General features: G+C 39.3%; 1 protein-coding gene across 4 annotated transcripts in view; it reads left to right on the top strand.

Moving 5' to 3' along the window:
* Positions 1-15,678, top strand: part of NFIA (nuclear factor I A) — a 365,327-nt gene that overhangs the window by 323,820 nt on the left and 25,829 nt on the right. For 3 of the 4 annotated variants that reach the window (XM_054691349.1, XM_037498442.2, XM_037498443.2), the window contains exon 10: positions 4,183-4,274. The exons of the other annotated variant lie outside the window; for it this stretch is intronic. In XM_054691349.1, coding sequence (XP_054547324.1) covers positions 4,183-4,274 — 92 coding nt within the window. The remainder of the gene's footprint in view (positions 1-4,182; positions 4,275-15,678) is intronic. 4 annotated transcript variants of the gene reach the window in all.

Here is a 15,678-nt window from a genome sequence, read left to right as displayed (position 1 = left end):
TGGAAGTAAATTCAGAAAATCAAAGCTCAACAGGTCTTACATTTTGCTTTCTGCCAAGATGCCTCACTGTGTCATTTCCAGGCAGAGGAGCTGGTCAGGGCATTTATTACTCAGGGAATTCAGTCCCAGGCGGAATCAACCTACCTGAGGGCACTCTGGGCACAGAGGGTGATTCTCTTTTCACATTCACATTCCATTTAGCACTATCTAAATTTTCTTCTCTTTCTGCTTTTTGGTGATTATATACATTTCCATGGTTGTTAAAGCAGGTATAGACCTTTAATCTACCTACTTTCAACACAAGCAATGCAGACTTCCATTTTTATTTATCAGATTTGAGTCATTTTGTTAATAGGGTTTTTTTTTTTTTCCTAAAGACACATCAATTGACATCAGTATAAATATTTTGACATCTTAATATCTTTTTATTTAGTTGTGTCTTTCCAAAAACAGTAAAGCTCCAAACATCATTATTCAAAACAATTTGATCACATTCTCAAGACCATGGTCAGGTATGATTGTTAGGGAAAGGCTATTACAGACTCTGAACTGATTCTTCTAGAAAGGTCATCATTCCTTTATATAGACACATCCCTTGTTTCTTCTTATTCAGACAAAAAAAAAAACTGACACCCACATCTATTTCTGAGAACATAGAGGCTGTTCTCCCAGGGAGCGCCTGCAATTGCATAGAGTAGCTCTAGATCCCCTGTGTCAATCTGCTTGCCAACCCCACCATCCTCCTCGAGACAGATTCCAGCATCCTCAGAACCCCTGTAAAGCAATTGCTTATAATGAAAGAATAGCTTTACAACCATGCGCCCAACTAATTACACTGAAGCAGGACTTACATGGCCTAAGAGAAGGGTTAGAGAATCAACAATGCATATGATAAGTAGGTAGGTAACGCACAAGAATAAAATTTTCTGCATATGGAATCAAATTCTGGTTTGGGATTTGATACCACTGTGGCTAAGACCAAACTTATATAGTAGAAAGAGGAAATATAGTAGAAAGAGGAAAAAGAAATAAGAAATATAGTAGAAAGAGGAAAAACATGATCAGATTACTGCAAATAAAAACCAGTGGAAGCTTCTTTTTGGAATATTCTTCCACAGTATTAGGAAAATGGCCTGTGAGGATATTCATTGTGTTGGTAAAATGGCTGCTTAAAAAAAGCAAAGCCTTTCCATCTCAAAAGCAACAAAATAATCAATAATTTGATTTCTAATAGTCATATTTGCCATGAGGACTTTACACTGATTATATAAGCAAATTGATTTTCCTTTTGATGTTACCAGAAAATCAAGAATTTCTGAATCTTCCCTCCAGAATCCTCAAAAATGTTTGCAGTCATCTCCCTAGAAATTTTCTTCTGGATTTCCTGATTTCCTGAAGCTCTTCCTGTAGCGTTTGATTATTGCTATTGTAAATAAGACCAGATTACAATTAAGAAAGATATGAATGTGATATAATACCACAGTAAACATAGTTGTATATAATGAGTTACTGCTTGCCCCTTTCACTTGATTTTGTATTCATGTTGAAAGCTCTTAACTGTGCATGTATTATTGATTCACTATGGTCTATGTGGTTGTTTTAATAAAAAGTTTCAGTTGAGGTTTTTGGTCAACAATGTAACTCCCTTTTTCTACTGTGTCTTTGGGAAAATTCAACTTATGTCATATCATTTCTGGAACTACATCCTGTTGTAGGTGAACACTATGCCTGTTGTAGCTACAATAATGGAAAATGAGTCAGAATTTCTTTCTTCCTTCCTTGTTTTGCCTGCATCCTTGATTTTCCCAAGAGCTATCTTTCGGTACAATCAGTTTCCCTGGGCATCTTTTGTGGCATTCAATGACTGGGGTATTCAGAGATTTTTGTAGTTGTAATATACTTCTTTTTTTTTTTTAATTTGAAAATACTGCCACTTTTCTTACCAATACTCCCTTTTTTTAAAGGTGGAATAAACTTTGGAGCCATTTTAGTAGCCTGTAAGAGCTCAACAGCCTTCTGAGATGTTTTGAAACTAAGGTTGCAAAATTTGTCTCATGACTGAAGAAAGGAAAATATCCAATGTTAGCCTCAGAGTCATTCTCAGTGGCTAAATTAATTGTATACTTAACCTTTCAAATGGCACAAATAAGTCAGGCAAAAATAGAGTATGGGATGAATATAGCCTTTCCAGATTTAATAAGCTTGCTATGGTCAATAAAGAAAAGCCAAAAAGAAAAGGAAAAGAACCACATATTGTGGGCTTAGTCAGCATGCTTATTTCTGATGTCACTGGTATGGTACAAATGTCATAGGACATGTGTATCTGCAATGACCAGTACAGGCCCATGCACAGGGCTCTACTAATGCCACTAAACTAAGGACTCATATTTCAGCATCTGTCATCAATCACTTAGTCTTAGTACTTACCATACCCATCATGCCTTTTTGTTCTTTCTCAACTATTCACCTGTGAAAGAATACTCCCCCCCACACACACCACTAACCGGTTTAACAGGTTATTTCATCTACTTCCTTCTTATCTCACCCATATCCTCTTTGTGCCCAGGGAGCAGGTAACTATCAGGTAATTATAGTTCATCCTTTTGAATATATAACTTTCTGTTGAGATTCCTTAACGTGTATCAGTGTAAAGCAGTAAGCTGAATGAAACAAGAGTGTTTTACTGAGCTTAAAAAAAATTCTATTTCCCCCATCCCCATAAGAGAGACACACAGAGGCTGGTTAAACACAGAGGTCTTTCTCGTCTATTCAAGTCAGTCTGGGATAGCTGGAGGAAATCAGAAGATACAACACATCACTCATTTAGATCATTTTATAGGGCCATTACTGAACAGATTCTCCTACAACAACAAATACTCCTACAACAAAACGTTGCTCAGTAATAGACATCAGGGCCCCTGGTGTTCATTCACTGTTCAATCTGGTTGAACATCACTGTCATAGGTCTGTGTGGGTGACCTAGCGCTCACCAAGGATGACCAACAAGACTCGGGCCAAATAGGTGGAAATTTTATTCCTAGATGCTTTTAATAAGGGAAAAAAAAGAAATATGAGCAGTTTTCTATAAAATAGAAAATCAAAACCCAGGAAACAGATGATGTTAATAAGGGAAAAAAATCTAGCAAAGAGATGTGGTATTTTACTCTTAAATATCTGTGTTTTTGAAAATTGCAAATCCTTTTCAGGTCTTAGATGCTGTGTGGCTAGAGTTCATGTAAAAAACTTAGGACTTTGTTACTAGGAAATCTGAAATGAAGCAATGGTCCATCTAAAAATTCTAATATAAAGAAATAATGCAAATAAATTTTTGGAGTTTATGGTAAGGAAGTGAATTGCAAGACACTGAAAAACAAAATGTGCATTTGGATTTGTGAATTAAGGAAACACCAAAGCCTCAGAATTTATCTCACTAGAGTGAAGCTCCTAAATACAAATATAAAAACCAACAACAATACTTAACAGTACTCTGAAAAGGATAATAAACTGAAGCATAGCACCTGAGGTTACAGCGTGATGTCTTGGTTTCATACAGGTCACGCAGTTTATGTTTGAATAGAGGGTTCTAGGTGAGGAAAACTAACCATTTAATATTTCAAGCATATTTTGTGCATCATAAAATTCCAGACACTCTGTTGGGCCTATAAAGACAGCTTGTTCAAAATGGTTTTCTACCTCCTTTCTGGAGAACCCATTAATTCCTTCTACAAAGACTCCTCTTTGCTATTTAACTCCAGAAGCATGGGAACATTTCATGATTTTTTAGGAGTGTAATAGTGTAAAAAGCTGGAAAATGAACTGCTTTCCTCCCCTTTCTACCTAATTCCTTCCTCCCTGGGCTCTAAAGACTAGGATATCTCTTTCTGACCCCAGAGCTCGTGTTTAACTCAGAAAATATTCTTTGCCAATGCCCTGCATGTTCTAATTTGTATGATGGAAGAAGAGAGCTCTTCTGAGCGTCAATTTGACATTGTTTTATTCCAACAGTCTTCCCGTTTTTGACTGTCTAAAATGCCCTTGCTAGCCAGATCCCTTTGCTAGCCCCAGTGTTTGCACATTTCCTTGTTAATCAGCTGCGTAGGCTCAGAGACTGTGTGTTTTGGTGTTGTTTGTGTGTGCAATCTCGTGCTGCTTCCTGAACGCATGTGTCCCTTCCCTTCACAGCCTACTCGACACCCAGCACCTCCCCCGCAAACCGATTCGTCAGTGTTGGACCACGGGATCCAAGCTTTGTAAATATCCCTCAACAGACACAGGTGGGCCGCTCTCATCTTTTCTGTATGTGGTGCAGCTTGTTTTATTCATCAGGTGCATTGTAACTGTCTTTCAGCACAACCGGCTGCATTTCCCAGCCCCTGTTCTGTCCCTTTTCCTCCCGACCCCACCCATCCCAGGCCTTGGGCCATATATCCATGTGTTCTCAGCAGTCCTGGAAAACGGCGCCTGCGATTTTTGCTTCTTTATTGAGGGGGTAGAAGAAGAGGGCTTCTGTGCCAGAACTGTTTTTGCTATGCAAGAAAATCTTCCCCATGCTAGCTAGTGAGTCCCCTCTCCTAGCGGTTCATGTCTGTCCACGTAGGAGCAGACAGAAGCAGCTCCAGGGTTACCAGACCTGGAGAGTAACTCTGGCCGAGATGTCAGCATGCATGCTAGGCCTGGAGGACACCTAGTCACTCTCCTTTATTCATCTGTAAGATTCCCAGAAACTAGGCAAACTTTCTCAGAGAACAGTTTTATGAGCCCCATTTGGTTACTGGTGATAGTGCAGGAATAGGGGGTGGTTTGTGATGATACACTGGCAAGGAAGCAAGGCACTGTGGGACAGGGGATGGTGTGTGAATATCATGTCATTTTTGGACATCCATGGTTGAGCAAAGAGTATACCAGGATACCTAGAACTTGTTTTTTGGTAGCTAGTTGTGTCTTGAAGACATCGTCTGTAAATGTTTTGATATAGCTGCTGTTATTGAGAAATAATGAAAGAGCTTTTGAGTTCAAAGGTAGTAGATAGATATTTAGAGGTTTGTGAATCAGAATGAGATTCAAGTTTTGAAAGAAACAATTTTCTGATTTCCTAATTAGAACATGACTATATATTATCATAATTGACATAGAGCGTTTTCTCTGAGAGGTCTCAGTATGGCGTTTGGAAATATTCTCTGAGATAGTTTTTGCATGTGCCTGGGTGTGTAATCTCTAGACACTTAATTTTCAGCTGTTTGTCTTTGTTGGTAAGGCTATGACCAGGTGCTTCTGAACAGAAAAGACTGGCTTTCTTGGGTCCATTTGTTCTCTCTGTAAAGTGTTTTAGCTTATTACTATGTCAACAGTGAGGGTTAAACTGCATTGCATCTGAAGTCTTCCTTACACTGAAGCAGGGTCATAGAAAGTACAGCCTCAGAAGAAGCAGCTGGAAGGAAAGGGGGAGCAAAAAGCGGAGGGAGAAGGTTAACTCTTAAATTTCCCACTCCTGTGTTTTCAACTGAAACTGGCTTGTATTTGGCTTCTGGGGTTAATGTCCATTCAGTACCTCCCATTAAATTGTTCAAGTTTATTGCTTATTTTCCTATACCTTCAAATACTTAATGGCTGGAGCTGAAGTTGAATAATTACCTCAAATGCATTAAAATGGAAGAGCATCATTCCATTCTGCACTTTTGGCTAATGTGTTCAAATTTGATGGGAGAGAACTAGGGGGAGTTACTCTACATTGGACAATTGCTTTTCTCAAAGTACCAATCTCAGGTTACTTCATTATAAACCTCAAAAATGCAGCTTTGAAATGACCTGTTTGTGTTTTACATAGAAAGTTTTGTATAAGCTATGATGCACAATCACTGAAATTATACCGTGTTCCATTCAGTTTATTTCTCTATAATCAAAACATGTTATATTCCAATATGGCTTTGTTACACAAATACCTTATTTAACCCACAAAGTGAGTCTTCAGGATGTTAACCACAAGAATTCAATTCTTAAAAATCCAGATTTTACACGCATCTGGTTGAATGATGTCATGTGGACCCGATATTGGCATCTGGAGCTGAATTTTTTTGGTTTCCGTTAAATATTTGGCATCATGGGGGCAACAGCTAAATGTTTCTTATCACAATGACACCTGCCACATTTGGCTTGAAGAAAGCTCTCCTCGATTTTCTTCTGAGAAACTGTGCTAATGGAGTTGTCACATTTTACCAAAAATTCTGAGAAAAAATATTATGTGTGTTAGTGATTTTGATTTCAAGGTGTATGTATTAACTTTTTAAAGAAACCAGTTTCTGTAACCATCTATTATGTCTAAAATGTATTTGACATAGTTAAGGGTAATAAAAGTAATGACATACCTTAAAAATAAGCTCCTTTTTGAGAGGACATTAGTTTGGAAGAGTACTTTCAGGAATGTTTTAAGATATCGTTTGGACATGGCTTGCAGATTAGTAATTTCCTAGGCAAGCTTGTGTTTTTCTACATTGATACTTCTGCTAATAAGGCATGACATTTGTATTAATTGAATTACAGCAAAAGTTTTCTGGGAAAATACAGTTTTGCCTTCTGTCTTTGGAGAAGTAAAACTTGCACAGTTACCCAGGCAGATTCTTGAGCTTTGTAAATGCAGAAGAGTATCCTGTACATAAATCCATAAACAAATACAAGACAAATGGCTTCCCTTTCTACCAATGGCCAGTTCCTGGTGGAAATCTCTTCAAATGCCTGAATCAACCTATACAAGAAATTAGATACGGTCTCTGTTTTCTCCAGCAGATAGAACATAAACTAATTCATAGAGATTTTAAGGAGACAACTTATAATTTCTCATAAGCCCTTTAAAAAGAGAGTTCTTGGATTTTTTTTTTTTTTTGCTTCTATTTATTAAGCATATTCTGTGTACTAAGTACCTCAGGTACATTATCAGATAAATCTTTATAGCCATCCACAGGGTAGGTACAATTATCTCTACTTTGTAGGTTTGGAAGCTGAGGCCTAAAAAGACTGTTGGAACTTCCTAAAACATCTTCATCACCATGAAAAGAAGTCCACACCCATTAGCCATCAAGATACTTATTTTTAATTTTGTCAAATTGCCTCATCAAAATTAAAACAAATATTTTTTGGAGTCGAGAGAGAGAGAGAGAGAGAGAGAGAGAGAGAGAGAGAGACTGTTGATCTCCCGGAAGCCATACAGCAGTGAGGCACAGAGCAAGAATATGGGCCCTATTCTGTCCGAGTAGAAGGTCCTTCCTCTATAACGACTGTGCTGTGTTGTTCCTGGAGCTGGTGAGGTCTCTCTCTGCAGATATTTAAGCAGATACCGGCTCTCAACTCTCAGAAATAGTAATGGTATATTCCCTGTTTTTCATATAAGTTTGCATTAAAATCTAATTACCAGTATACATCTAAAAGAATTGAAAGTAAGGTCTCCAAGGGATTTTAGCACACCCATGTTTTAGCTCCATTATTCACAGTCGCCAAAAATTGGAAAGGCCCTATTTTCCACCCACAGATAAATGGACAAACAAAATATGGTATACACGTTGTACTGCACATATACCATCTGAATGGGGCATAATATGTACTGTTCTACCTTTTAAAGGAAGGAAATTTTGCAATATACACATATTGATGAAACTTGAAGATGTTATGCTAAGTGAAATAAGCCAGAAACAGAAGACCAAATATTGTATGATTATACTCGTGTGAGGTACTTGGAATAATCCATTTCATAGACAGGAAGTAGAATGACATTTACCAAGAGTGTAAGGGAGGGTGGGATGGTCAATTATTACTTACTGGGTATAATTTCAGTTTTGCAAGATGAAAACACTTCTCTAGGTGCATGTTGGTGATGGTTACCCCACAGTGGGACCGAACTGAATGCCACTCAACTCTGCACTTAAAAATGGTTTAGATGGAAATTTTATGTTTTGTGTACTTCAACCCGGTTTTAAAAATATAGTCATTGGCTAAACTCAAACAGCCCTTTCAACTCAACAAAATCAACCATCACTGTGTGCTCACCTCTCTGGAATCACTCATTCTCAGGCCTGGCACATCGTGGATAGTCAGGAAGTATTGGTTGAATCTAAATGATACACAAGGCAGTTTAAAAATAATGACTTTTTCTTATTACAGTCACGATACATGTTAATTGTGGAAAATACAGATGGGAAAAATAATAAAAATCACTTGTAGTCCCACTGTTAACATTTCTGCATAAATCCATTCTGATTGTGTCTATGCATACAAATACATTGCAAAAAATGAGATCATATTATATACACTGTGTTGGTAACCTGCTGTTTCTTCCCCTTAACAATATATTATGGCCTTCTTTCCATGTAAATTGGAAAAAATTGAATATTGGCTTTTATTGCACCTATTCATCATCTGTAATGATTGGTAGGGAAAGATAACATGGATAATTGAAAGCCATTTTTCCTCCTCCTTCCCTTACAGTCTGTTTTTCTCCAGAGAATTCCTCCTTTCACTGAGACAGAATTGCCTTCCCTTTAGCCATGCCTTGAACTAGTTTGCTTTCAAACTGCCTTCCAGTTGCATTTTATCTCTCACCCCAGCTTTTGGGTCTGTCCGGATGCTCTACCCCATTCTTCTGACTTCCTCATCTGCCCCCTCTGCTACTATCATTATTTGCCTCATTTTGTCCTCCTCCTCCACCAGTTTGCAACTCATCATTAACATGGGGGTGGCCACCTCCAGATAGTCCTTAGAACACCCTACTAACCTGAGAAACCATGAGCACATACCTCACCCGAACCTGTTACTTTTCAACATTGTCCAGTGGCAATTGATATTAACATACAAAAAAGCCTCTGGAGCATAGAAGAATATTCACTCCACTCTGGACACTATTAACGTACCCCACACGTGCCCATTGAATGAAATAGTATAATAGAGAATATGCCATCGTCTCAAATAGCAGAAAGCCAATGGCCGTTTCAATTGCATCCCATAATTTAATCTGATCCCTGGAAATGAGAGCCATTAAGAGGAAGCATTTATTTAGAGAAAAAAAAGTTAATATTTCATCATCAGGTAATAAATAGACATACCAATTCCCACACAGAAGGACTGAGCAAAGAACTCATTTTGATTCAGGTTCTAGTTTAATCAGAATGTTCAAATAAAATGCTTAACCTGCAGAACTCCAATGAGTATTAATTCTTTAAAATGAAAAATGAGTGCAAACAATATTAAAAACAGGCATTTCTTCCCTGCCACCCATATCTATCACTGTTCTGCATCATCAGAATTGTGGTATCTGAAATGCTATTTAAAACCAAATTACCATTTGGGTTATTAGAAGAATCGCTTGGCATGGCATGGGCCTGATTTGTTGACAAAAGGCACAGGTGCTGTAACCTTTGCTTAATAAATCATTTAGCTGCCTGACTTGCAGGCAGTGTGACTGCCTTTGCCTCATGAAATTTACAAATGTATGCACAAGCCACACACTTCACTGTGCCGGAAGCTAGCTAATCTGGAGAGGTCCCTGCATAGCTAAATTATGGGCATGGCACCCATTGTCTGCCTTTGGTGGGGGTGCACCAGGATGCGAGGAGGTGGTGAATATGGAGAGCATTTCGATCTGTTGCCATCCAGTGTGTCATATTCCCGAAGCTGTGCCTGAGAACCAAAGCTAAGGCAATCTGCAAAACTTCTTGAGTTCCTTTCTTCAGCCACTCATCGTCTTTTAATGTATTTCCAACCTACAGAATGTAAGGAGTAACAAGTCTCCTCACGTTCAAAATATGGTAGGGGAAACCAGTGTAAAGAAATAGTGATGATGAGAACAACCACCACCTTCATAATGTACCATGTTATCAGTTGATAAGGATTTGCCTAAGAGGCTTTGAGTCCATAGAGTTGGGTATAAGGACTTTCCAAAGAGTGGAAGCAGCAGAAATGACTAGATCGTTTTTCTGTCTAATTTTGGTGTGATGATAAGGTCAGAACCTTATCTGGTCTTTATACCTTTTACCTTGTTTTTTCTGCTTTTAGTTTTTACCTCTTTATTCATGAGCTAGTAGATAAGGCTTTTTTTGCTCATCCTAAAAAGAAAGACATTAGAGTTCTGTCTTCTCTGGACTCAGCAGATAAAATTAGAATCCTTTCCTGCTGCAGGCATGTCAGCCAGTAGCCCCCTCAACCCCTCATTTGGGAGAAACACCCCCTCCTTGTGTAATGTCCTCACCCTTGGCAATAAACTCACTTGAGATTGCACTTCAATTAGCTAAATCCATTCCCTGCCTCCTCCCACCCCTGACCCGAGCTGCCTGCTTGTAGGAGGCCAGCTAGGTACCACACACAAGTTCAAGGAGCAGATGGAGAGTTGCAAGGAACTCAGAGATCCTTCAAGAGGAAAAAAAAAAATGTATCTTCCCCCTTCTAGTTAATATTGGATTTGAACATTTAAATTACAAGCTGAAATTCCCAAGATTGGAGAAAAATGGCAGATAAAATTCCATTTACTCCTGACTTGGAAACAAGTTTAATTGGTCAAATTGATACTATGTATTAAGTGCACAGAAGTGCCAGGCTCTGCACTCCCTTCAGTTCTCAGGGCCATCTGAGTAAGGTTGGTGCTGTTATTCCCATTTTACAGGTGAGGAAACTGAAGTTTCGTAAGCACATACTTGTCCCCGGGTAATGAGGTAGCTAGCGTTGGAACTTGTCTGTCACCAAACCGTTGTTCCTTTCCAAACACTATCCCCATCCTTCATTGTTGATAGTGAACGGTTACTGACCATTGTCTCTTTAAGATGGTCTAAGACTGACTCATCCTTTTACATCAAAGATCGGAAGCTGAGAAATGAGGTCCTGTGGGCTAGCACTGATGTTTCACTTGGTCTTCTGAAGTCCTGCTAGTTGCCAATTTACATCTGTAAAATCAAGACTGAGCTCATTCTCTCATCCTGCCTGGGAAAAAGACCTTTACTAATGATATTAGTCTGCATCTGTGAGAACAACTAGCCTCTGCCCAGAGACCAGATAGCTAAGTCATGGGCTTTCTTTTCAGATCTCAGTTGAGATGGGCTTTCTTCCATCACATAAAAACAAAGTGTGCCTCATTTTCTGTTATTATTTTGTCCTGGTGATTCAGTTTTTCTAGACTGGTTTGTTAGCTGCAAAGTTTGTGTGTGTGTTTGTGTGTGTGTGTAATCTGTGGTTGTTTAGAGTATTAAACTCTGCTTGTGTAGAGAAAGTGTTACACACCCACAAAACATTCAACAAATCTTGGTTTTCATAGTTTAGTTGACAGCTAACCTCTTATAGTGAAATGGTATTTTCTGAATTACAAAATAATTGCTTGTTTGATATTAAGAGCAGGTCTTTAAAGTAGGCTTCTTAACTCCATTATTTGGATTTTTAAAACCAAGGTTTAAAGAGGGGAAGCAGTGTAATCAGAAGTTGGTAGACACAGTCTTCTCATTCTAAAACCAGGCTCCCCTCAAGGTCCCATAAGGGAAGGACTGGGGTGAGCACATCCCCACATACTCTGTGTGGTTACAGGCAGAACCTGCCAAACACTGATCTAAAGCAATCATCTAGCAAATTAGGACTGTCCTCTCCACCCCCCAAATCATAGTTCTGTGGATTTGCTCACTGAGTGTCTCCTATAAAAGTACCTCAAAAGTCTGATTTAAAAGGATAAATTTACTCTTCCTCTGCACACTATTTCCTCTATTAAGTATCTTGAGGAAGGAAAAAACTCCCCTAAGGGAGATGATATCTAAGTTGTACATACTGATGGCACGTGAATGTACCCCAGAATCTGGAGGAAAGGCCTGGTCATTTTTTTCTCTTGTGTTCTCACTCCAGTCGTAGGTGTTGAGTAGTAAGCAACACCTCTGGGTGATGAGTTACTCATGCAGTCTGCTTCCCCTCCCTCCCTACTACTGTGGGCAGGAGTGCACTCTCCCAGTTCCCAGCTCCCACACCAACCTGTAAGTTCTTGACACATTCTCTTCATATATACTTGGCAGCTGACTCACTGACAGGCTATGAGACACTCTTAAAATAAATGGGTCAATAAACAGAACCTTTGTCTTTCAAGTTTTATTTTGGCAGCACGGTAGAGACATCCTCAGCCACAAGTTTCCCTTGTGGACAGAGTGGGAACCTCACTTAAGTCACTGGCCTCATTTTCCCCCATCACTTCTTATACGTCAGTGATCCTATCCCCTTTAACTACATGTCTGGGTTTGGTTTTAGCCTTTTTGTTTGACTGGTTTTTGTCTTACTCCAAAAAAGATTTGGAGACGCTTCTTAGTTGAAACAAATTGATGTGTTGTTGAAAGAAGTGACATACCTGCGTGGCATCTGGTACAAATCAGTACTCAATAAATATTGGTTCCTTTCTTGCTTCCTTCTTAAAAAGAGATCAGTGACAATGGAGAAGGAAAGGAGAAGTGGGAGATTTCATAAGAATTTTAGATTTCATGGAGGAAGAGCAAGGGGACTAAAAATCTGGTTCCATTAAATTAGCCCTTGGGATTGTGGGTAAAGGGAGACAGAATGAAATGGGGGAAAGTTGAAAAAAGAAACTGTGAGTTGATGTAGAAAACTAAGAGGTGTTAAACTAACCTTGAGGGTAGTCTTACAACAAAAGCAGACAATCATAGTATCAACTTGAGAATTGCCAGCATAATGTCCAGTCCTTAGATGGGTCTTGATAATGCTACTTATAACCAGTGAACGTTGCAGGGTGTGAAGGGAGATACACTTGGTACTTAGCATATGATTTCTTTTGCAGAGAACAGAGGAAAAAGTCAGGAATTGACCTGGGATCAGACCTGTTTTCATAACCTCGTCGTGTCATTTATCTGAGTGATCTATGACATGTTAGCTTTTAAAATTCTCTTTCCTCACCTTCAAGGTAAAGGATGTAATAGTATCTACTTCATAGAAGAAAACCCAACTGAGTATGACTTAACCCAACCAGGATTATTTTTCTCACATAACAAGAAATCTGTCAAAATGTGGTTGTTGGCATTATTTCAGCTGCTTCATGATGCCAGCAAGAAGCCATATTCTTTCTAACATTTTGCTCTACCATCCCAAGCATGTTGCCTTTTCATCCTCTTGTTTGGTGCCTCTGGTTGCAAAATAGCTGCAGCAACTCTGGACATCATTCCGATATCCTACCTCATTATCCCTCTTATATCAGGCTGCAAAGACCCTGCCATACTCCCCTTCTTCCTGTTAGCAAATTTCTCTTTAGAGAAATTGGGTCACATTTTAATCTTTAGCTGCAAAGGATGCTAGGGGAGCCAGCACAGAGTTATCTTGATTAACTTAAATCATGATCCATTAACCATAAACGGATCACATTATTCTCCCTGAACAAAACTGCTGCAAAAGGAGAGGTGATGAATAATTGGTAGAATTTTAACTTATCTAACATCATCCCTTTTCCCATTCCCTAATAGGTTTCATGCACTTTTCAACTCCAGCTGTTGCACTTCTTTTTATTATTATTATTATTTTTTTAATTTTATATATTTTTTACATCATTTTTTATTTTTGCACAATGTATGCATTTTCATTATGGTTATAGTCCCCATACAATTCCCACCCCCCCTTGTTTGATCTTACTCCCTCCCCCACTCCCCCCCCCCAGTGTGTCTCTGGTTTATAGTTGCTTGTTGATTTTGATTTTTACTTTATTATAATTAGTCTTTTTCCTGATCCCTTATTTAGGTTTTCTAAATTTCTGCTATGAGTGAAACCATTTGGTATTTTTCTTTTTCTTTCTGACTTATTTTGCTGAGCATGATCCCTTCCAACTCCATCCATGTTGCTGCAAAATGCATGGGTTTATCTTTTTTGATTGCTAAATAATATTCCATCATGTATATGTACCACATCTTCTTGATCCAGTCATCTATTTTTGGGCAGCTGGGACTATGTCAAATTAAAGAGCTTCTGTACAGCAAAAGAGACAGTAACCAAAACAAAGAAACACCCCACCAATTGGGAGAAAATTTTTGCACACAACACTAATGATAAAGGACTGATCACAAAAATCTACAAAAGCTGATGAAACTCAACAAAAACAAAGTAAATAGTCCAGTCAAAAAATGGGCAGAAGACCTAAAAAGAAACTTCTCCAAAGAGGAAACATTGCACTTCTTTCCTTTTACCTCTTAATACTTGTCTTCTTACGGTGCCTTTCCTCCACACTCACTCCTCATGTGTCTAGGAGATATATATGCGGTATGTGTGTATGAGTGTCCAATGATCATGTCATTTCAGCCCTGTGTTTCAGTACAGGGCTTGGGCAGAGGTACTCGAGTTTTGACAGCTCCCATGTAGCTGGGTCAACCTTCTCCTGGGAAATGAGCACTCTGAAGAGGCTGGGTTGGAGGACACGTGCCATTGCAATTGTAAGGGAACTCTGTGCAGCAGTGCCCTCCGTGTTTATCAGTGCCCTCAGGTGTTTATCAGTCAGCAGTAGGTTCTGGATTTCTCTTTTATGACTTGGAACCAGGTGCTTCCTTTGCAAAAGAAAAGAACCTGGTTTTGCTGAGCTTGAGTTAACAAAGTTCAGAGAACAGGAAAATGAGTTGATTAGCCCCATAACATAAACTCTGAGGAAAGAAGGCTGGACAGGTGGTGTTCTTACCTCCCACAAAGTCCCTGTGTGCAAGCCCCATGCCTGAGGAATCTGCTTTAGCGAACATTTCTATGCTCTAAATAATGACCGTTCTCATTGGAGAGGGTCCCTTCCAAAATAGACTTTCTCAGGTCTTCTGATGAGTTAAAGACCTTGAAGTTCCACAGACATAACACAGTTTCAAGGCCAGAGCCTACTCTCTGAAGTGAGATTTAGCAACGATCTCACAAAAGTCTCAATGATTCTTTGCATCTTCTTTTCTCACGCCCACTCACTTACCTTCTTGTTTGTTTATTGAGAGTTGGAGGAATATTAGCGGCCTCTCATTTTGGGATATAGCCTTTCAATGTAGCCTATTCATTGAGTTACATTCCACAGCACACGCCTCCCCAAAATATTTGCATGAGAATTTTTCCTTAGGCTTCACATTGCTTCTTTTACAGGCGAGATGAAATAACTTAGCACTTCTAATTGGCTTTTCACTTTCCAAATGCTTTACACATTAACTAATGAATCACATGAGCTTGTGATAAGCTGGATCCCTCTCTTGGAGCTGAGACATTAGGTTAGGACAGGCTGTCCTGCCCTGTGTTCCTCACCCTCACACCCTCCCTCCCCTGAATCTGAATGTGTTAGGATAATGGAGCTATAATCCAGGCACGAAGTTCTAAGCACAGGACAACCTCAGGCCCCCACAGTGCTGCCTTAATGATGCGGGCAACTCCCTGTGCTGCCTTCCAAGACTGGATGTGATATGTGGCTCCTGTTGCCTCGAATAGCTAGGGGAGATTTCAGGCCAGCTCTCATGGCACACAGCTTCTACCCCCCGCAAAGACAGTCCCCCATCCATGGATTCCTAACCGTGTGTGTGTGTGTGTGTGTGTGTGTGTGTGTTAAGGAGTGGTACTGGTGTGGAAGGACAATGCAATGGAAAGGTCTGGTAAGGGAACTGGCCCTAATAGGGACTTGCGCTTCTTGGTAGAATAGAAAAAGCACTGGATTAGGAGTCAAAATACCTAAATTCC

This window comes from Talpa occidentalis, unplaced genomic scaffold (genome assembly GCF_014898055.3).
Source record: "Talpa occidentalis isolate TD23 unplaced genomic scaffold, MPIMG_talOcc4v2.1 talOcc4.9, whole genome shotgun sequence".
Classification (NCBI taxonomy): Eukaryota; Metazoa; Chordata; class Mammalia; order Eulipotyphla; family Talpidae; genus Talpa; species Talpa occidentalis.
The sequence above is the reverse complement of the archived record's forward strand: the minus strand, read 5'-3'. Positions and strand labels throughout refer to the sequence as shown.